This window comes from Schistocerca piceifrons, chromosome 1, assembly GCF_021461385.2.
Source record: "Schistocerca piceifrons isolate TAMUIC-IGC-003096 chromosome 1, iqSchPice1.1, whole genome shotgun sequence".
Taxonomy (NCBI): Eukaryota; Metazoa; Arthropoda; class Insecta; order Orthoptera; family Acrididae; genus Schistocerca; species Schistocerca piceifrons.
This window is the reverse complement of record NC_060138.1, coordinates 675,643,775-675,666,660: the sequence shown is the minus strand read 5'-3', so window position 1 is coordinate 675,666,660 and position 22,886 is coordinate 675,643,775. Positions and strand designations below refer to the sequence as shown.

Genomic DNA, 22,886 nt, shown 5'->3' with positions numbered 1-22,886 from the left:
CTGGCGGGCGAGTTTCAGCTTTCGTCGATGCTGAACAGCAATCAGCATGGGGGCATGAAACTGGCGTCTGCTGCGGAGACAGATACGCAGCAGCATTCGCTGAACGCTCGTTGAGGAGACACTGCTGGCAGCCCCTTGCTCTGCAGTCAGCAGTCAGCTGCTCAACGGCCGCACATCTATTCGTCCGCACACATCTCTTCAGTCGCCGTACACCCTTGTCGTCTATGGCCCGTGGTGCACCACAGTTGCCTCGGTGCCTGTTTTGAATAGCGCCATTTTGCAATGCACAGTATACTTTAACCACGCCGAAGCTCGAACAGCTTACAAACAAAGCCGTTTCGCAAATGTTTCCACTCTTGACTCGAATGCAATGGACACGCCCACTTAGATGTGAGATAAGTCGCTCCCTTTTCGCTCATCCCCTCCCCCTCCCCCAGGCCACCATCGTTAGAGGTGCCATCTGCCGTCTGCGAGTGGTTAGGGCACCGTGGCGGAACGTAGGCGATGGCCAGCTTAATGTGTGTGGACCGTGCAATGGTTACGAAACTACGAATAGATAGTCTCCTGTGGAGAACTGCGCATCCTCTCTTCGGACACATTTTTCATGATTTCCTCAATTATTTTATAAGGAGTTATCATTTATGTTAAAGCTAATTTAAGATGTTCCTTAGTTCTGCGTGATCTGATGACTTACATAGTAACTGATAAATAGTTAGGTGCATTTTAGTGTTTTGCTTGTGGTGTTTTGCATAAACGTCTCATTCTTGTTGCAATGTGACCAGGTGACGAGAATGTGCATTTTAGTGTTTTACTTGTGGTGTTTCGCATAAACGTCTCATTCTTGTTGCAACGTGACCAGGTGACGAGAATGTCATACGTCGTACTGTGTTAACCACTCTGGTTTTCCATGTAGTCTATGATTTTGACAGTTCCACCAAGTACAGTTTGTGTCTACTGTGTCTACGCTGTGAATATATAAAAGCTTTCGAAAAATGTTGCTACAGAAGATTGGTTCAAATGGCTCTGAGCACTATGGGACTTAACATCTACGGTCATCAGTCCCCTAGAACTTAGAACTACTTAAACCTAATTAACCTAAGGACAGCACATAATACCCAGCCATCACGAGGCAGAGAAAATCCCTGACCCCGCCGGGAATCGAACCCGGGAACCCGGGCGTGGGAAGCGAGAACGCTACCGCACGACCACGAGATGCGGGCTGCTACAGAAGAATGCTGAAGATTAGATGGGTAGATCAAATAACTAATGAGGAGGTATTGAATAGAATTCGGGAGAAGAGAAATTTGTGGCACAACTTGACTAGAAGAAGGGATCGGTTGGTAGGACGTGTTCTGAGGCATCAAGGGATCACCAATTTAGTATTGGAGGGCAGCGTGGAGGGTAAAAATCGTAGAGGGAGATCAAGAGATGAATACACTAAGCAGATTCAGAAGGATGTAGGCTGCAGTAATCGTTTTCGTTACTTGCTCTTCACAGTTTTACTGCTTTAAAGTATTATGACGAAATAAAGCTATTTGTCTGACAGATTGCAGATTAACTAAATTATACTACATTCATTACAGAGATTAATGTTCTATTATGTGTCACATACATTAATGACAGTTTAATAATGTTTTAATGTAATCCACGGAGCCTCACTATTTATGCCAGAAGTATCAAACTCACGGCCTGTGGGCAGCATGAGGACTAAAGCAGGTATCAGTGTGGCCCAAGAAGTGAGCATCCTTCACACGATTGACAAAAGAAAAATCCATAGCATTTCGTTTATGTAAAGATAACTTCTGCTACACGATGGTAGTCTCACCTTCGTCCATCCCCCTTTTTTGTGTCAAGTGTATTAAGTACGGCCGAACAATACTCATCTTTTTCGAGTGTAGTCGAGGTCAGCTAAAAGGTTGGACGCACCTGCTTTATACAGTATTTGTATACAGGAATGCTTAAGAATGGCGCTGTGACCCCTGAAGCTACAGTGGTGTCCACACACGAAGGCAGGTGTTCGGGCGATGTGCAGTAACAAGAGGCAGAGTACCACGTGACACGATAGTGAATAGCGTCCGTCTGCTGCGTCTGCCTGTAGCGTGTACTATGGGTCACGCGTATAACATATAGCGCTAATTTTCTTGTTAATTTGTGAGTGGTGCGCATATTTGGCCATTGCGATGCTCATTACTGGTATCGTAAAACAAATGTGAGAAGTATACCGTTAATAACTGCAGCACTAATTTTCCGAGCATATAAATTATTCTAGGGAGAGTAAGAAGCAGAAACGGTGGTGCAATGTGGCGCTTATAGCCCTACTTTGCCTCTTACAAAAGTATACAGCCGCTGGCGTAGGAGAGTGGGACAACGACAGCGTTATATGAATGTATGGTGTCTGTTGTTTCGAAAATGTCTGAAAGCGCAGACACCACACATTCATACAATTTAATAGGACTAGCTGGGAAAGCCGGCCGTTGTCGCCGAGCGGTTCTAGGTGCTACAGTCTGGAACCGCGCGACCGCTACGGTCGCAGGTTCGAATCCTGCCTCGGGCATGGATGTGTGTGATGTCGATAGGTTAGTTAGGTTTAAGTAGTTCTAAGTTCTAGGGGACTGATGACCTCTGAAGTTAAGTCCCATAGTGCTCAGAGCCATTTGAACCTAGATGGGAAATGAATCCACACTCTTCAGTGCGAATCCACAAATACGTCCGACCTCCTGAGGGTGGAATCTCGTAAGAGTGAATGTGGAGGAAATAGCCACAGCCTGCGGATAGGTGGCGCTCGATGGGAGTGTGGATCGACCGTGAGGGGAGCTGAGATAAGCCGTGCAGTGTCGATGACGCTGTGTCCCGGATGGCGCAGTGGTTACCTCACCTAGTAGAAAAACATTGTGAAATAAAGCAAAGAAGGCATTGGGCACAAAGTAATTTTGCCAGTTAAGCAGTTGGTTGGTTCTCTATATTTTGCTTTATAAATTTCAAGCTCCTCTACAAAAAAAAAAAAAAAAAAAAAAAAAAAGGTAAGCAGGAGGTCACGGGTTCGAAACCCGGTCCAGTACACATTTTTCACTCGGCGCCTCCGATTCCGCGTAATGTCCCCACGCAGGTGACAGCAGTGGTCCCTCCCCTTTCCTTTCCTTTGCTTCCTTCCCCTCTCCACCTTCAGTTTACAGACAATGACAGGGGATACACTGGCGCCGCTGCAAAGCTGTCTCCGCCTGCGCACAACGCGTCACGCACCTCTAATTTTCTTGCACGTAGTTGTAGCAGCTGATAACAACAACAATTACAACAACAATGCTCTTTCATTTGTACCAAGTAATTTCATTTTTCTGCGTCGTATTCCGCTCACTTGTTTCAGCTTTGTGGCACTCTATTGATTTATTCGTGTTTGACAGTCTGTAAGATATTTATTTGGCCAGGTGCGCCACTTTCATTTTCGGAGGCTATCCTCGTAACGTGGGATCCTTTGTCCCTCCTTTGAGGCTGTTTACAACTGGCAGAGAGGTACAGCGGCGGCCCTCGGCGTCCATATCCATTAGCCACGTTCGCAAAACCGCCGGGCGCAGACCCGGCGCAGGTAACGGCGGGCATTATCGCCCATTCCGATGCGCGGCTGGAAGCGGCCGTCAGCTTGCTGCGCCAGCGGCTGCCGGTGGTCCGCTAATGACGGCCAATAATTAAAACACGCGTGGCCTTTGATCGGGACAAGACGCGTGGCTGCGCCCAGGGCGGAGCGCCGTAATGGCACGCGGGCGCGCCGTCTCCAGTAATGACCGCTGCGCCGCAGGCGTCGGCTGCGGCCTGGCGTCGAGTGGCCTTCCTTTTGTGGCAGACGCGCGTGAGAGCGGCCGGGCCTTTCACGTGAGCCGATACTCTCTCCTCTGCCTCCTTTATTCTCCCCTTTTATTGTCCGCCCGCCAATGTTGCGCTTTGTGTGGCAGTCGGTAATAATATACTAGCGTGGAGCGGCGCTTGTTGCTGCCGCCAAGTGTGCCGCCGCTGTGTGACGACGCGTCACTTTCACTCCAGTCGGGCCGTACACCGACAACGACAGTACCAGCAGCAGATCGCCTTGTTGCCTCCAAGAGAAAAACCTTCGCAACACGTCCATCAAGCGATAGCTCAAAAATGTTCAAATGTGTCTGAAATCTTATGGGACTTAACTGCTAAGGTCATCAGTTCCTAAGCTTACACACTATTTAACCTAAATTATCCTAAGGACAAACACACACACCCATGCCCGAGGGAGGACGTGCTTGCTGGATGTCTTTTGCTAGCTCGTTTTGCAGTGAGGTGATCCGACTCTACTCTTCTTTAACCTCTGATATTTCTGCCTGTTTGTTGTCGATCTGTTCAATGCACTTCGCGTGCTGGTCGATCTTTCTTCCTCGCTTTTGGAGCATGGCAAGAAACTTTTTGGTTTTGCATATTTCGTTTTTGGCATGTTTCACTCGTTCTTTAGCTAACAAAGCGTCCTTGCGTGCTCCTTGGGCTACTAATATTCCCGAAGTGGGAAATCGTTTTGCCTCATTCGCAACCTCTCGCTTGTCTATTGATGTTTTCTTGACTTTTCTACCTCTTCCTTAACACTCGCAACTTCCTTCTTAATCTGCTCTATATTTTTGACAAGATACCATCCGTATCTCCTTGTCTCCTTTGTGACCAATTCCTTCATCTTCTCCATTTCCTTGGGATTAATTCCTCTAAATCCTTCATAGCTAACTTCTCTCTCTCTTGCATCTTCTTCTCCACTTCCTATCTCTTACCCTCCGCTTCCTATGTGGATCGCATGAGGGCCTCGAGATGCTCCGCTAATACCTCTGGGACTAGACGAACTCGATTACTTTCCTCTTTGTGGTTTTCTTCGTCATCTTCCCCTCTCACTAACGTTACGTCTTGCTGTGCCTGCAGAGTCTACATGTCGATTTGCTGCTTTGTATGACCAAATTACTCGTGATGAACAGAAAATTCTGCTTTCGACATGTCTGCAATGTCAGCTACTACATTCGAGTGAGAATTCTCCGCAACTTTCTCTTGATTAGTGTTAATAGTCTAGTAATGGTCCATCTGTGACGAATTTCGAATATGCACACTACTTTGGAGCAAACGTGCCTTGCTTCTAGTGGGCTTGTATTCAAGGTTTTACTCCCGCGAGATTTCAATTGCTCCTCGTCGCAATGCCACACAATTCTACCTTGAAATTTCCTCTGGTGTGCCACTGATTCTTAATCCCCAACAACGCATATCAAATGAAACAATCCTAATGTACGATAAAATGCAAGAGCCACAGATAGTCTCCCATCCCATGCGTTCTTCGTCAGGAACTGCCAACAAGTGACACAGAAATCACAACAAAAAATGAATGAAAATACGAACAAACAATAAACACATATTTACAAATCATCAATGTATTGAGCGCCAGAAATTCGCATGGTAACAAGAAACTAATTTACCTCGGTGCACCAACTGAATTTCAATAAGTGAAAACAGAAACCTTGTAGTGGAAATGCATCTGACGGTCACAGAAGATGCCATCAATTTAGGATTCTGGTAGCGGTCGCCAAACTGCAAGGCTGCACTGGTCGTGCAGTACGATTTTAAAGGCTACAGGCGACTATGAGTTTACGTCCTGATAGTAACAATTTTACTAGTAAACGTTCCACTTCACTGGCTGGCCCATGCACCTATTAAATTTATTTTTCCCTTTGACTGTGGTTGTTGGTGTTGTTAGCCTGCTTTAGAGGTTATCACTTTTATCGACATCTAAATGACTTTGAATGCCAAAATAATTTAATTGAACTGTACCCCTGTCATTATTGTAGTCAAATGATGACACGTGATTTATTTTATCGACATGGGCTTCATCTTTTATAAAAAGTGTGGCACAAGTTTATTGATCATAAAATAGGTTACACTATACAAGTTAAGCGTGATGACAAACAAATCATGATCTGGTGGCAACACCAATAGATGCTACAAATACTTAATACTTCGCTGGGCGGCGATTAGTTGGCAAAGACTAACGTGTCTCTGACTGAATTATTTACTCTGCTTCAAAACGTGGATAACACAATCTGACATTATCTAACGCTGAAAGACTTTTATGGATTTATTCTACACAGAAATCACACTACGTTGATGCAGCTGAGAACAAGTGGCGAGACTGAAATTCTGCTTGCCCTAACAAGCTGGAGTAGGAGTACTATACCCCTTTCTGTATGTGTAGCGCTGTCTCCAGTGTCGGTCGTGGTTCAAGTGTCAGCGGAGCAGTGATATGCGGCGCCTGTAACTTTTTATCATGGGGCACGAATAATGCAATAACAATAATCATGACCAGAATCCTCTCGAGACTGAAGTCTGAGTTAGGAGAACAAGTTTTCCCTTTCCTTGCATTGCATCAGATCTCGGTAAACACCACAATGGTACTCATGCAGCCGCCCCCAGAAGAGTTTAGTCGTTTAGTGTCCCAACGTACCATTTCAGAGCTGCCATAAATGTTGCGTTACATCGTAAAATTCTTTAGAAGGCCTGAGTCTTCCGAAAAGAGTGTCAAGCAGAGGGATGACACAACCTGACGGCTACAAATGGCTCAAATGGCTCTGAGCACTATGGGACTTCATCAGTCCCCTAGAACGTAGAACTGCTTAACTAGCCTAAGGACATCACACACAGCCATGCTCAAGGCAGGATTCGAACCTGCGACCGTAGCGGTCGCGCGGTTCGAGACTGAGGCGCCTAGAACCGCTCGGCCACACCGACCTGCCCTGACGGCTCCCTCGACAGCGACCGGTCCTCAGTGAACATGGAAACTCGCGAATTCACAAAGATATTTAAGACATTGTCGAAATACCTTGGTCGGGCAACCTAAATTTCCCTCATGCCCTTGCTCCTGCTGTGGCTAGAGGTGCCCAACAGGTATGTCGAGATAGGTAGTTTTCCGGAGTCTTCAGCCGAAAGCATTTTCTGCATTCTTGGGAATAGTATTCTGTGCCTGGTAAGTGATTCGAGATGTACCTTTTCCTAATATCTGCATGTGGATTCCAAGTTGCATACCTCCACTGCAGGATTTACTATTAAATAACCAAACTGCCTGCTTGTTCTCAACTCCAGAAAACACTATTCGAAGGAGAGCCACCATGAAGATCCACATGCATTAACAATGTCGATACTCCCATCAACGCCTGCTCATGTTGATACTTCCTGCCGCCTCGCTAAAACGATGTTTTGGGTGTAAAATCAACATTAAACAATAGCCTTGAATATGAAAAATAGTGGGCAAGTGACTCGTCCTCTCTCAATGTTTAGTACAGGAAATTTACTAATAATTGTGAAAACCTCTAGTAAATAATCACTTGTGTGTTACCAAATAATAAAATTCAAAGAGTAAAATTCAATAAAAATCATCTCACACAGTTGATAAAGTGTACAAGCTTCTCCCGATCTCAAAAGTAAGAAATTTTTATTATTTACATTTCACAAAAAGATCGCCTTTTTCGCCCATCACCTTTCTGCTGATGCATCAACAGTCCCCCATTTCACGCTGGAATAGGCCGAATCATCAACAGAGTCGCCCTGCCAATCAAGTCACGCACCAGGGTCTTCTGGCTTGTGACATGGATGGCTGTGGTAGGCCTCTAGGAGTTGCTGCCGCAAATCGCTGCTCTCTTCTGTTCGTAGTCGCCGTCAGAGGGGACGTTCAATGGTCTAGTCTCCTTTGCGTTTCCTTTCTCCTGCGTTTCCTTTCTCCTGCGAGATGGGCTATTGGATTCATGTTATTTCGCCTCCCTGGCAACCCTCACCTCGTATTCCCCTTAAGAATAAAAACCGATGCAATCTCTTTTTTTCTGAACGTAATCGCTGTATGTTATTTACAAGCTCACACTGTTTTTAAATCCTTACAATACCTCAGCTCACTAAGCGGTTGTACGAAATGAAAACCAAAAGAAACTCAATAATTTTCCTTGTGTTTTACAGTTTCTTGTACAACTTATCAAAAATTCACGGGCAATCCATTAATTTATAGTGAATGAAGAAGGTGTTAGTTACTATTAAAGCGCATGAGATTCAGTACAATAAACAACATTATGACTCGACATTTTAAAGAAATTTTAATGAAACTGTAAATCGGGTACCCGTTTCTGCTGCCCTTATAAATTGTAGGTTACATCTGGCGCATCCTTAGCAGCGGTAGTCTGCCGAAATAGCAGAAGGCCAATTTCTTGCATATCTCCTCTCCACGTCTGCAGTATGCTGGTGAAATTGCTCGCCAATTTCACTAGCAACTGATTCGCGATTTTCAGTGAATGAGCATGAAGAAAGTGTATTTCAGAGAAACGTTACGGACAAGCTTTTATAACATGACAACAGTTCACCCACATGCTCCTTATAATTTTCTTCCATTTCCTAGGAAATTGAAGTGATCTAGGATCACAGGATAGAGTAGCATGGAGAGCTGCATCAAACCAGTCTCAGGACTGAAGACCACAACAACAACAGGAAAATATCGTCGACAAAAGCACTCTTATCCCGTCGGCACGAGGCTTGGGTTTTGAGGGAGAAATCAAAATAATGAGAGAACACAATAACTTGCAGAAATACTGTATTACATGAGTATTCAACTTTGACACAGAGCGTCCCGTCCAAGTCCAACTCCATGTACAAGTCCTTGGCAAAGAGGGGATAATTTAAACGCTTTGACAGTTCGCAGTACAGAAATAAACGCAATTCTTGAGGCCAGTTCTTACGTGCAATGTTCGTAGAGGGAAAAAAACCGAGAGTTCAGAAGTTCATTTGACGATGTGACGTATCGGTTAATGATATCACATCGGCACCAAATTTTATCACAATTCTGCACAACCCCATCGTGGACGCCTCACACGATTTACAGATCATCACAGCCACTTCTGCCCACATTTCAACCCTTGTTTGATGGCTGTACGGCGGAGTTCAGTACCGCGACGTCCAGCGTTGAAATCACACGGTTTTATTATGAGTGTCCAAGAAAAACATATCAGACACACCGCCGCTCAGAACCGACAGGGAAAAGCCCAAGCGGTTGGCATGAAGGGCGACAATGAAACCACCCCTTTCCTTAAGGCGTTGAGTACCACGTGTTTCGCTGTCAAAAACAATTCGCAGTGCTATGAGCTACAGGGACGATGTTCTTGAGAACCTTTGACACTTCTACACTTACGACCATTTCAACACTTCTACAAGAATTTTGTGGGGCTCATTCCCACTGAACGTGATTGCACTCCTTTGGAGTGCAGTGTGACCGCAATTTTTACTCTAGTGTACTGTTGGGAACTACCAGGGACGGTCCAAAACCATTCGGCGAAGTATGAACTTGATCCCAATCAGAAAAGGGTGCTTACGCTTTTCCAGCCCTGCTGATTCACGTTCTCATGTAACAAGATCACGGGGGTGTGTGACATCCGCACACGCATCAATAAAACGGCAAACGGTCTCTCTCAAAGGTCATCCAGTATCAAAGGCTATCAAGGATGTGGTGCTGTTTGTTCATCATACTGCGAACTGTCGTTTCCGACTGCTAAAATGTGTGGGAACCAACACCACAAGGAAAAGGGGTAATTTGATTGGCGCCCTTTATGCCACTCTCTGGGGCCTCTTCGTGTCGATTCTGAGGGATGGTGTATCTGAAATATTTTCGTCGGCCAGTCATAGGAAAACATCGTGACTGCAACGCTGGGAATAGCAGTTCTGACCACCGTCGCGAACGCGTCTAAAGAAGGGGTGAAGTGTGGCCAAGACAAGTTATAAAAACTTTCCCATCGTGTAACACGTTCACACTGCCGTTGACTAGAATTGTAGTGAGATTTGGTGCCAATGTGACATCATTAACGAAACTTACAAGTCACTGAACTCTGGCGTTGCTGTCTTGCTCTTTGAAGCGTCGTTGAGCCCGAGGGTGACGTCACAGGGCGCCACGGTTTCGCGCAAATACAGAGGAAGGTTGAAGACAACTTTGAACAAAATTTCAAACGTGTATGTCGCAACGGGAGACAACTACGGGGTTTCGAAAAAGTGATCCTTGCATTTTGTTGCCCAATGTAGTTTCATACAGTTAACACTTTCACAGTTGCATAGTGTCATAGAAGTATTACTGTCATCATATTTATATGGAAATGTAAATACTTTAGAAATATGGAGATATATTTTTGTGAATTTCCATACATCACTGAAATGGCGCCTTTAAATAAGCGACGATCGATTTGCTTCTGCATCGTACATAATCGTGTATGTATAGCGGAGTTGGTAAATGCCTTGTGGGAGAATGGCAGGTTTTCTGGGTCAAGAAACAGTCCGACATACATGTTTAATTAGTCAGAAGGTTTCCAATTGATTCTAATCGACTGTGAGAAGCATCGCTTGTGAATTACAAATACCGTCAAACTTGAACAAGGCATTGTAACATTATTGACTACAATTTTTAATTGACGTAACTAGTAACTGGAAACGGAGATTTTTGATGCGCCACACTACACGCGATTGGCATTTATTTTTTTTCTCTGACATGTCTGTGACCTCTGAAATGTTTCTGATTAATGTTTTACATAGTTTTCCATTTTTTACTCTGAACCAGTAATCCCGCCACTCAGATGCTCTAAGGAATCAGATTCCCACGAATAAAACGCTAAAGGATTCCACACAGCTCGACATTCATGGCGTCGTATCTTCTGAACTACGTGTCGTTTAGTAACATGTCAGTAGCTCTTGGCCTATTGGCTAGCGGAGCTGCCTCTAGAACGCAGAACCTCAGGTTTGATTGCCGAACGGAATGGAGGTTTCCTTTGCTCGGCATTGGCTGTTTGGCCTACAAAAGTCACCATTCTACAGGGCACGCGAAATTTTCACCATCCTTTCACTCTCTTACGCCACTGTCTCAGTCAGCTATCTCGTTTATTGATTTCAATTTTGTTGTGAGGCCGCTCTATATTTAACCCTTACAAGCACAGTAGTTTCGTAATGAGGCCTGAAAAAATTAATTACTAGGTTTAATGCTGTTAGAATTCACACTGTTTTGACTTAGAATTTACACGAACGTCATTTTTTATATTTAAAAGTGCTGTGAGAGGGGTTTTTAATATTCAAAATCTCGCGCTTCACCCACGAGGTGTGGCTTAGGTGGCTTTTGTAGCCCAGTTTGAGGCTTTTTAACAGTTTCACAGACCACACAACTTTACAAGCTGTACATGGGAGGAGATACCGAAATAAATGGGTGAGACGCATACCTAAGACGAACGGCTATTTTTTTAAATAACGGTGCCTACCTGTTTTCAGTGAAAAAGCTATTTTCTTCGATGAAAAACTTCTTAATTAGCTGCTGTTTTTACTCGTCTTAAAATTTAAAGATACTATTAGCCAGATCACGGCATTTTTTTCGAACGCAGATATCAATATTGCGTTATAAGTTAGTATATACGCGTTCCAAGCTGTCACCATCAGTTTTTACCGCTTCCTGCTTGATTACTTCTTTCAGGTCGGCTAAGGGGAGAGAGGGCGGGCTCCTATAACTTAGATATGTGGTTGGAGCTTTCACTACAGAAACATTCACAAGTGGTCAAATTAAGGAGCCTGGGGGCCAAAGGGTGTCACCAAAACATGAAATGCCCCTTCATGGAAGCATGTGACGAATCAGATTCATTTTCAGTGGTACAGTGTGTGAGGTTGCACCAGAATGTGGGAAATAAACATTTTTATGTAGTCGTCTTCTCAGTTATGGGAACAAGGAAGTGTTGGGCATGTGAAATAGTGTTCAGAAATGTTTGTAACGTAAGTACAAATTTAATTTTAAAAAATGGACAGAAAATGCCAGTCCCTCAGCACACTGTTATTCGCTGTATTGGCTACGAATAGAAATGTCTTCGTGGCATTCACGAGGATTTCCGTTGGCCTAATATCAGATATTCTGTTTGTTTACCTCCCTTTTGAAGTGATAATGTTGTTCTTTATTAATTATGATTATTGTATTTCCAATTTTGGAAATCAGAATTTGCGTTGGAATGGAAACGTCCTTTAATTAGTCAGAAACTGGTACCTCATACTGGTAAACAACGCACATTACATGTGGGTTACATTTCAAATCTTTCCGCGAACTAATTTTACTTCACGTGTATGTCTTTGTGCAGTTCGGTTTCGTCATCGCATTAGTACTTGTCTTACCCTGTTTTCTGGGGGCTTTAGTGTCTTGCTTAGGACACGATGTATTCCTCTTCACTATACTTCCTATTGTTGTCTGACGAATTCTCCTCAGAGTTGTAATGTGGCTGGGAACAGTATCTCAGCGTCCTAGGCTGAAACGAAAGCAAAAACGTCACTAAACGGCCAATCACTTACCATATACGCTATGTGCAAGCATGTCGTGCCCTGCTATGTACTCCATCTCTGCTGAAACGTGAAATTGTCACTAATTCATCCACTCTACCTACCCAAGGCACATCATACTAGCTACGCTCACGGAAATGAAAATTGTTGCACTGTGATCATCTTAACCAGCCGTTACGAAATGCTCCATTACCTCCATTCCTGCGCTATATGTTGATCAAAATCACATCCTTATTTTCAGTGTAGTAATGAGGTAAGGTGAAGAATAGGGTGAGTCGAAAGTTGCTGAAATTTTTCAGCTGGAGACTGAAACATAACAGGCACAGACGGCGCACACGTGCAGCTTAATGCCGTTTCTCGGACTCTGAGAAAGGTCGAATCAATGTCATGAGGTCATAGAAGCATCACACCGTACATCAGTTAATTGCAGTTCAATGACTGCAGACCGAGTGGGGACGAGGTGGAATAACGACTACTGTGTGGGAATAAATGACCGCGGGTCCCTCCGTAAGGACTACACAATGAAAAGGTGTTGGGTTGATCGATTGCCTTTCACGAGTATACGGATGGCAACAACTGTAATCCGAACAGAGGTCACCGGCAAAGTGCCTCCACGTACCGATGGGAACAGGTTACTGGAAGCTACCACTAACAGCATACCACGGACAACAGAAACAAATGACATATTTCAGTAGGATAATGCGAGCCTCCACACTGCAGGTCACGTAACTAACTCCCTGAGAAATTTGAGGAGACTTATGCCTCTGCTGAATAGGTCGCTAGACTAGCTGATCATTTTCCGTTCAAAAATGTTTATGTAGTGACGTGTTTCGGGCACAACCCATCATGAGAATATCGAAAAGAAAAGTCTTCATGCAACATATGGAGACACATGTTGAAAAGCGTCAGAGCTTTTCATGTTTTTAATTAAAGGAGATAATTGCTTTTAAAATCAGTCATTAGTTTATTGCAATATATGTTAAGTGTGATGGAGGGAATTATTGTGTCATTAAGCAAAGGGCTACGATTCTTCTCTTTGCAAACTTCGTACACTTTGTGCATGAAAGGAATTCTTCTGATGCGTTCCTAGCTGGGAAGCCTGGCGGCCAGGTGGACACAGGTAGTGCGCCCACGGGCGAGCGGCGGTCGTGCGCCTATGTCGGCACGCTTCACAGAGGGCAGGCCCCCAGAGGATTAGCGACAGGCGAAGACGCTGCATACGTCAACACGCTGCCAAGGGAAGCCGTGGACATTCGCACGTGTGCCCGAGGCAGCGGAAACTATAAACTTAGAGCGAAAAACAGCTTTGCCACGATTCTAGGTAACACGGACAGAGCGGCGAGCTGAATACCAACAGCACGACTTGGGTGTCCAAGAATCTCAAGTGGCCCGGGGAATTTTGGCCGTTTCCCGCGAGCAGAACACCTGGGAACGTAGCGGCATTACTCAAAGGGAGAAGTCTTGGTTTATTTGTATACTCTGTCTCACACAGTGTATGGCTCTCTTTTCCTCGCGGAATGCGACGGCAAGGAGGGGAAAAAATTTGAAACGGACCTCTTCATTAGCAAGAATCTCATGTTCGCTTTGAAAAATAGTACAAGATACGTAAGGTTCGTATGAGCAGTAGCCAGCGGGCTCGTGCGCATGCGCAGAGCTGAATTCGCGTATGAGCAGTGCCTTCCTCCCGCTTCTGGCTACTTGGAGCGTGGCTGTTTGGTGTACGAGCAGTAGCAGCAAGTCGCCAGAAGCTACCCGGAAAAATTTTCCTGGCGCGCCCAAGCTGCCAGATTCGCGCATGCGCAGAGCAAGCTGAGTTATAGTAGGGGGGGTCCTTCCTCACGTGACCCGTGGCCGTGTCTTCGTTTACAGGTCAAATGAAAACAAAATAGATTTCTGTGGCCGGGAGCCATCAAGTGAATTAATATACGTTCTCATAACCATGAAAGACCAAAATAAGTTAGTAGTTTCAATTTTCTGATTTTATATTATTTCCAGGTTATTAGTAATCAACCATTAATGTCTTAATGAAGCTATTTATGTCTGTTTTATAGAGAAATTGGCTTGAGTTAATTTTTTTTTCCGCTGACGCAGTTAGTTTGTTTGAAACGAAACGAAGTGTTTCATTCCGCGCTATTGGCTACTTTCAACCTCGTTCAATTTAAAGTGCAAATTTTCATTTTCTGGGACGAATGACGTTATACCATAATAAAGAACCAAATATGAGAATACAGTACTGGACCTCCAAGAAGATTTGTATCACGAGAACCACATGAAAAGCTGAATATCAGGAACTTCAGAGTCCATCTGGACATAGAAATGTGCAATTAGAGCGGAATGAAGCATTTAGTACGGTTTATGGAATTCCGATGCTGCTGGAGTAGTCTCTGATGTCCTGTTCCTTGTATGACACTGTAAGATCTCTTAATGCTATATACGTACGAACATACGTAAACAGTGACTTGAAGCTAAGTAGGCAAATTTGGTCAGTGGTTTTGAACTAAATATTTTGTTTCAAATATAATGACAGCTGTAGCAGAATTTTATAGATCTGCCTTCTGTGCAAGTGTTTTTCGATCACAAGGCACTTGTCTCGTACTTCCTCAGGCCCTGAAGTTATTTCTTAATTTGTGTTTACGTCTTAAATTTATAGAATGCCATTCTATGCTAAATTTTAGACTGGCAGCATACCATGTCTTATCGTTTTAACTCCCCACATAGCTTCATATTTATTCCTAGAGTAGAGTATAAACTGTCAGTTGTACAGTTTCTTTGTCTCATAGACAACCATGTTAATTTTTTCACATTTTGAAATAGTCATGAAATTTATTGTCCTTTATTCCGGTGTAAGCTACACAAGAAACTCTCTCTTTTTTTGTTGCAAGTAATTTGTATTCCATCCTAGTAGCTTTTTGCAGTGATGTGCAGATGTAAACGTGTTGGAAATGCTACATAACAACATTGCAGAGCATGAATTAAAAAAAAAAAATCTGTCAAAAATTTTATGGTACTTCGAGCTGTGGAGTCTAATTTTGAAATGACTCAAAAGGCAAGAACTGCTTCCTTATTTGCATCCTTTATCTGTGTGGGATATGATAAAACAATTGCTCTAAGTACAACTCAGTATGTCCTCTCAACAACATGCCGCACGGGTGGCACGGCTACACATGGTCACGTGATGCCCCACCAGAAATACGACGAAGAAAAGCGTATGAGCAGAGCAAGCACCAAGCACGGGCTGCCTACGTCATCGTAGCTGCGCATGCGCAGTACAGCCTGTTGTCTGGCGCATTCTGGTAACTGCTCAAACGAACCTGTAATTTACGGAAGGGCGGAGACAAGACACTGGAGGGGAGCGGCTCTCTCTCTCTCTAGGTGCGAGGAGCGCACTAGTATTAGGGATTCCGAATTTTGCTTCTGAGGAGGCAGGATTTCACTCTTGACTGCTTCAGATAAATCGCAACAATTCTCTTATCGCTTGTCATGAGACAATGCACTTTGCATTCGTTGCAAACAGCGTAGAGAGCAAAGTTTGTTAGATCCAAGTAGAAAGCTTCACTCACTGTGCGCGTTATCAAGAGCTTCACTCAGGATCATTTTGATTTACTACATGTCCGATGACGGTAGTACTGTTAGAACAATTTTGAGCTTTGTTTAATGCACTTTCAAGTAGGTTTGCACTTTCAGATGGACGCATACCGTCGTCCAGTAATGATAACTTCCAATAGCAGGTTTCGGTCACTATTTTCAGCGTAGGGCATGTTAGACGCTATCAACTACGTCGCCGGCAGAGTCTCGATGCAGCCGCACGCAATCAGCCGACTCCACCGCCACACCGACCACGCTATGAACATGGTAATACAGAAAACGCCCACTTTCCTAGCTGCACATTCTGCTTTTGCTTTCTTCAATTTCCTTGCAATGTGTTAGATGCTCATAAAGACGCAAGGCACAGTATTCACCGTTTGCCCGCTAAGAGAGTCATATGTTCAGCTGCTTTTTTTATTCCTTCCTCATTTATTACACCAGGTCAACCCATCTCGTGTAATTTATTTATATGTTAAATTGTAATGAAGTCATACAATGCTCATGTGAAAAGGCAAATACCAAGGCAGGCACCTTATATAATTCACTTGTTGTGAGCTCTTGGTGTCAATTGAGTTCTATTTGTCGTTTTTTTAAATACTTTCTACAGTATCTGGCGACCCAATTTTCTTTATTTTTGTTTATCATTATTTGAATAATTTGTGAGTGAATGTTTACTGAATTTGATAAAATTTCAATAATTATTGCATATACAGTTTAATGCAGTTTCACTGAATACACCATTTTTATGTTGAACAACACTCCCTGCATTTCATTTATAAAAATCTAAATAAAATGCACACCTCTTTCTCCCTCCCTCACGTGGTATCTTGCAATGTGTCAGGGGTGAGTATCAGTTCTCAACTTGCGTAAAGTACGGATCCTTGACTGTCCTGTCTATTTGTCTGATTTTTTACCTATAGAGCATGGATAGCAAAAGGAAACGTATTATTTCATACCAGCCTCCAACCAGCAGTCTTCATGATCGGAACCAGCGTGCGTTTCAGATATGGAAGGGAATTCCAAATAACTTAAGGTGACTTGCAGAGATTATTTGTCTTCAAATCACCACTGATGCAATAGTGTATTCATTCTGTGGGGGAGTGGGGGGGGGGGGGAGGTGACGGCGGAGAGGTGGGAGGGTGCGGGAAGAGGGAGGGGGGGGGGTTCAGGGGAAGAAGAGTTTCACATCTTAAGCTGATGTTGATTATGGACTTCAATTCCGAAAGGAAGAAACACTTAGTCATTTAATATCTGTAAAGTGATGAACACCTCAATAACGTTCGGTAAGAACGGTTTTCACCTACGCCACTGTATTTCACAAAGAAGACCTGTTTCAGTCGTCCACACACCTGTTTCTATTCGCTACATTAGCTGTGCTGCCAGTGCAGCCTGCATCGCCTGTGTTGTCGGCAGGGTACGGCAACCTGGCGCCCAAGACGGCGGCGGGCAAGGTGGCGACCATGGTGTACGCCATTGTGGGCGTGCCGCTGATGCTGCTCTGCCTGTCCAATCTGGGCGCGCTGCTCGCCGACACGTTCCAGTTCGCCTACTCGCAGGCGCACGCCTGCTGCTCGCCCCCGCCGCCTCCGCGGGCCTCGGCACAGCCGCCCCCGGCCGGCGCCGCCCAGGCATCGGCCCCCGCCGCCGCCTCGCCGCCCCCGCCGTCGCGGCAGCCTCCAGAGAAGCCCCTAGTGACGGCCACCCTGCGTCGCAACCGCCCTATGGCTCCCGAGGTGAGGCGCGCATTGTCTTCGCACAACTTGCGTGCGGTAGAGTTCTCGGATTACTTAGGAGCTGACCCTTTAGAGAGGCAGCAAGAAGTATTTAATTAGCCTCTACCACTGACGTACGTCAAGCAAAGTATCGGATTTACTATGGACTAATTTAGCTCTCCCTTCGCTTGCTTCATTCTCAACAAGCTTTTGGTAAGAACTGTTTACGTAAGTTACTAACTTAGGAGATCGTCAGATCATTTCTTGTATATGTCATGTTTATACTTAAATGATTAACTTGCTTACTGTTGATTTAACTGCCACAGATTGCTTTTTGCATACAAATTTCTTGAAAACACATCAGTGGTTTGAAAAACCCATCTTTGAGTTAGTAGATTTGTATAGAAATTAGTGCACCATAATGTCGTCATCAGAGCACAGATTGCCGGATATAAACAAAATTTTTCGACACTAAAGCAGAAAAAAATACCGACAAACTTTCGTAGCGAATTTGTTTGCCCACTGCTCCAACAGTGTAATATTTTATTGCATGTTGCTGGCCACTATTTCTCTTTTATTACTATGGTCTTTTATTGGCGCCATGTATCATTAAATAATCTGTGTGCAATAGACAAAAGACTGAATGGTTATTTATATGCATAAGTCATCTAAAGCTTGTGTTATCACAAGAACCCATCGTGTGCGAGGTCGCAAGCACAACCTTTAGTAAGGTTATTTGAAAGTGCTATGTTAATAATCATGACAAGAAAAAATTTTGCTACTATTGATTCACCATTTGCATCAGGAGGGCGACGGAAAATGAGTGTTCGAGAGGTGCAGAGAGTAACCTATTATGGGACATATGTATTACTCTTCACAAAACGGACATCGTCGACCTTCACGAAATGTTCAAATCAAACCATTAACTTGCACCATGAACACCCAGTGAAAAATGATGCGCCACAGTGACCACAAAGGTTCGCACCATTAACGTCGAAGGTGAACTTTTTGGGAGTTACAAACAGTGCAGGACATTCAGCTAGGTATTCACTCTTAAGGGGCTCCGGAAAGGCTCAAAATCATGAAAAGTTCAATTTTTACTTTTTTGCGTTTTCTGAATCTGCAGACTATTACCTTTTAATAGATATATAATTTATTCAATTCCGAAGACTATAACTATTTTTAAATTTTTTTTGAAATGTGTTCTACATGGGCGTGACCCACTGTGGCGCTGTTAAACTGCTGTCAAATGGTGTTATTATTAACGTCCGTGTTCATCAGGTACATTTTAGTGATGTGAGATAAAGTATGTGTTGTGGCTAACCTGTGATGGTTCAATATATATCGCTGGTGTGATTGTCGATTGTTTCATGTTTATTTACTCTGTCGTTATCTCGAAAATATACGTAATTAATTCTGTTTCTTGAGTCTCTGTTTTGTTGAAGTATAATAATGAGTAAAAGTAAAGTTATTAGAAATCCTCTGAAGGCTTTTAAGAAAAGGAGAAATGTTGGAAAGCCAAAGGTATGTGTTATTACTGTAAACAATAAAGACGATAACCAAGTGAGTGAACCTAACCTCTCAAGTACACCTGCCCATAGCAGTCAAAGTGGGAAAGAAAATACTTCACAGAAGAAGCTTGGTTCAGTGAGTGAAAACTATGAATGTTTTATGGGCGAATCGGATGTGAATGAAATATTTGATATGTCGGTTCTCAAAGGAATTTTTTTCAAACTGTGTAAGATGTATTCATTGTAGTGAAGTTGGTCTGGAACTCTCCATAATAAAGCACGTAACACTTGCTAGTGAAATACAACTGAAATGTGATAAGTGTTCATACATGACCACCTTTTGGAACAGTGTTGCAGTAACTGCAACTGAAGAGAATGGTAGCAAAATCTACGAACACAACAACGAGCGATGCTTGCTTTAGACAAGGAACGCCTTCGGGCTGCAGACAGGGCTGTAAAGAGTCTAGAAATACAAGCAAGAGTAAACAGGAGGAGGAACAAGAGGAAGCTGGAGGAGGAGTTTGCAGAGAATGAAGATAATCCATCCTATGGACCTGGAATGCACTAAAAAGTTAATCCAATCTTTGTCGCTCGATTCCCAAAACTTTTATTTTCTCATACTAATTACATGTTTTCTAAGGATCTTCCAAACATAGTTGTTTCAAACTTTCAGTAAATGTTACACAGTACCTTCTGCATAATTTAACACAGCCTTTTTCCAAAAAACTGTATATTTTTAAATATATAAATAAAAAATTGCAAAAAAATGTTGTGAATTTTCATTACAATTGAAAAAAAATCATCTTTAATAACTGAACTAAAATTTTGTAAGATCCCTGTGTTAAGTAGCCTATATTCCAATAAATAATCTGTAAAAAGTTCAACTTCCTACCTCAAATACTTTGTGAGGAAAGATGTAATTTATAAGCGTTATTTTAACATTGCAAGTATAGGGCGTTCCGGAGCCCCTTAAGGAATGCATATAGAACCATATTGGTACAACGAGGGGATGAGAACTGATGAAATGTGATGGCAAGCAGCCGAATGCGAAACAGTCTGAAGTGGAACTTATTATGAAACTGGCTATCATTGAAGGCGTGGCTCCAGACAGAGAGATAACATGTTTTATAGGTACGGAGAAAAACATTCGGAGGCCGAATTTGTCCAGCGGTTACACGTGATATGAACTGCAATGTCACACACATTTTAGGAAGGATAGTTTGCTCTAAAGAAGGAAGATTTCTATACGCCGACCAGGAATCAAGCAAAAGCAACTTATTTTCACCAGATATTGACCAAAAGCAGTGCCCATACCACAGCTGTCATTTTCTTATGACTACTTTCCCACTCTTGTTTGCTGTAAGATAAACATTTCCCCCTGCCCTTGCAAGACCACGCACACTAGAAAGAGTCTTAGAGAACAGAACATCTCCGACTTCTCACAACAAAATAAATAGATTTCCAGACAATTTACCATCCAGATTATCACTCGGCATAACTGTATACGATTGAGTTGAGGCATTCATGCTAGTTGCTCTTGACACAACTCTCTTGGTAAGTGTAATTTCCAGGGTTCCTTTCGTACACATTTCCTCCTCAAATATCGAGTTCAAAACAAATTCCCTGATTCAAGGGATGGCGCTGCAAGCAACGTGGGATAGAAACTACATCTATGGAAGTAGAGGGCACCACGTCACTACGCGCCATATTGATGTTGCTATGACGTATTCCAGCCAATCAGAAGCCGTCCTTCGCATATAAAAGTGGGAGCCTCGCTAGTTCACGACGCCGACCTCAATATCCACAGCCGTGATCCTGCCGACCTCCAGCGGTGGCATCAGTTTCTCACCACCCTCCAGGGAGACTTGTTTCCCCTGCCTCAGCACATCTGACCTGAATCCAACACCACTCCTGATGTAGTCCTTGCCCTTCCCAACCTCCTTGGGCGCATCACCGCAGTTGTCCTTGACCTCATTGGCAGTGACCACTATCTCTAATGGTCGCCATCCCCGCAACGCTCCTCGCCCCGACGTCCCTCCTAAACTTGTCCATGATTACTCCCGTGCCAACTGGGATGCCTACCGGGACTCCATTCACACCCAGGTTGACGGCCACGACCTTACCCTCCAATCTCCTGATGACATCTCTCGCACTGCTGCCTTCCTGCACCAGACCTTGTCTGCCGCCGTCGCCACCCATATCCCTACTAAAGCCATCCACCCTCACCGCCCCGCCCTGCCTCCGCAGGCCGTCCTTCTCCTTTGAGAGTCTCGCCACCTCTATCGCTCTTTTCTCCGCACTCGTGACTGGGATACACTTACCTGCCACTGGCAATTACAACGACGCATCCGCAACCTGCTTACTGCGAAGAAACGCCGTGCCTGGTGCCAGACTTGTACACAACTCAACACCACGCTCCCCATAAACTCTTCCAAGTATTGGTCTGCTTTCCACCGCCTTACTGGGAACCGCCCCACCCCCCAGTACCCTCTCCTCCTTAATGACAGTCCCTTTCCTGACAACTTCAGTAAGGCCAATCACTTTGCCTCTCCCCACTCCAATGTCTTTTCCATCTCAGATGATCCCCACTTTAATTATTCCCTCTTCCCTGATGTCATGGACCGTACGAATACCTCTGTTCCTCCCCTTGCTCCTAGCTTCCAGTACTTGGGCCACACACCACCATCTGAACTTAACACTCCCATCACTACACAGGACATCAACCTCACACTGCTCACTAAACGCAACACTGCTCCCGGCCACGACTGTATTACCTACCGCCACCTCAAACATTGCCCTCCCTCCTTCCTTTCAATCCTTGCCACCCTCTACAATGTCATCCTTGCCACTCGCTTCTATCCTGACCTGTGGAAAACCTCCCGTATCCTGATGTTCTCCATACCCAACAAGCCTCCATCTGATGCCTCTTCCTATCGTCCTATCTGTCTCACATTGGTGTTCAGCAAGCTCTTGGACTCCATCCTTTCCTGGCGCATCCACCACCACCTCCGTCAAAACCACCTCCTCCCCAACACCCAATGTGGCTTTCGACCTTCCTTCTCTGCTGATGACCAACTCCTCCGCCTCACTCATCTCCTCTCCCTCCAGCTTAACTCCCGTTGCTCCGCCATTTTTGTCTCCCTTGATCTCAAAACGGCCTACGACCGTGTCTGGCAGCCCGGTCTCCTGTTTAAACTCCAAACCTACGCCCTTCCTATCAACTACATCCGTCTGATGGCCTCTTTCCTCTCCCACCGCCCCTCCTATGTTACCACCCATAATGCCAATTCCCACACCCTCCACCCCTCTGCAGGTGTGCCCCAGGGCTCTGTCCTCTCCCTTCTCCTCTACCTCCTGTACACGGGAGATATGTCCCAACCCCCCCCCCCCCCCTCCAGTACACCTCTTGCAATATGCTGATGACACCGCATTCCTCGCACTCGCTCCTACCCTCCAACGGTCCCAACGCCTTCTCCAGAATCACCTTGACGTTTTTGCTGCATGGTGTAACCAGTGGCTCCTGAAAATCAATCCTTCCAAGATCCAGGCTATCATCATAGGTCGTACCACTCACTCCTTCCGGCTTCTGGATTTCTCCCTTACTGTCTGCTCCTGTCCTGTCCGCCTCACCCCCCACCCTCACATACCTTGGCCTCACCATTGACCGTCACCTCACCTGGATCCCTCATCTCCGCTCCATCCAATCCAAAGCCCACAACCGCCTCCGACT

At 44.5% G+C, this 22,886-nt stretch overlaps 1 protein-coding gene across 1 annotated transcript in view; it reads left to right on the top strand.

Moving 5' to 3' along the window:
* The first annotated feature begins 3,744 nt into the window (after positions 1-3,744).
* The window catches only part of LOC124765611 (potassium channel subfamily K member 18-like), a 54,966-nt gene continuing 35,824 nt past the window's right edge, over positions 3,745-22,886 (top strand). Inside the window, exons 1-2 of the mRNA XM_047249139.1 lie at positions 3,745-3,841; positions 17,347-17,502. Coding sequence (XP_047105095.1) covers positions 3,745-3,841; positions 17,347-17,502 — 253 coding nt within the window. The remainder of the gene's footprint in view (positions 3,842-17,346; positions 17,503-22,886) is intronic.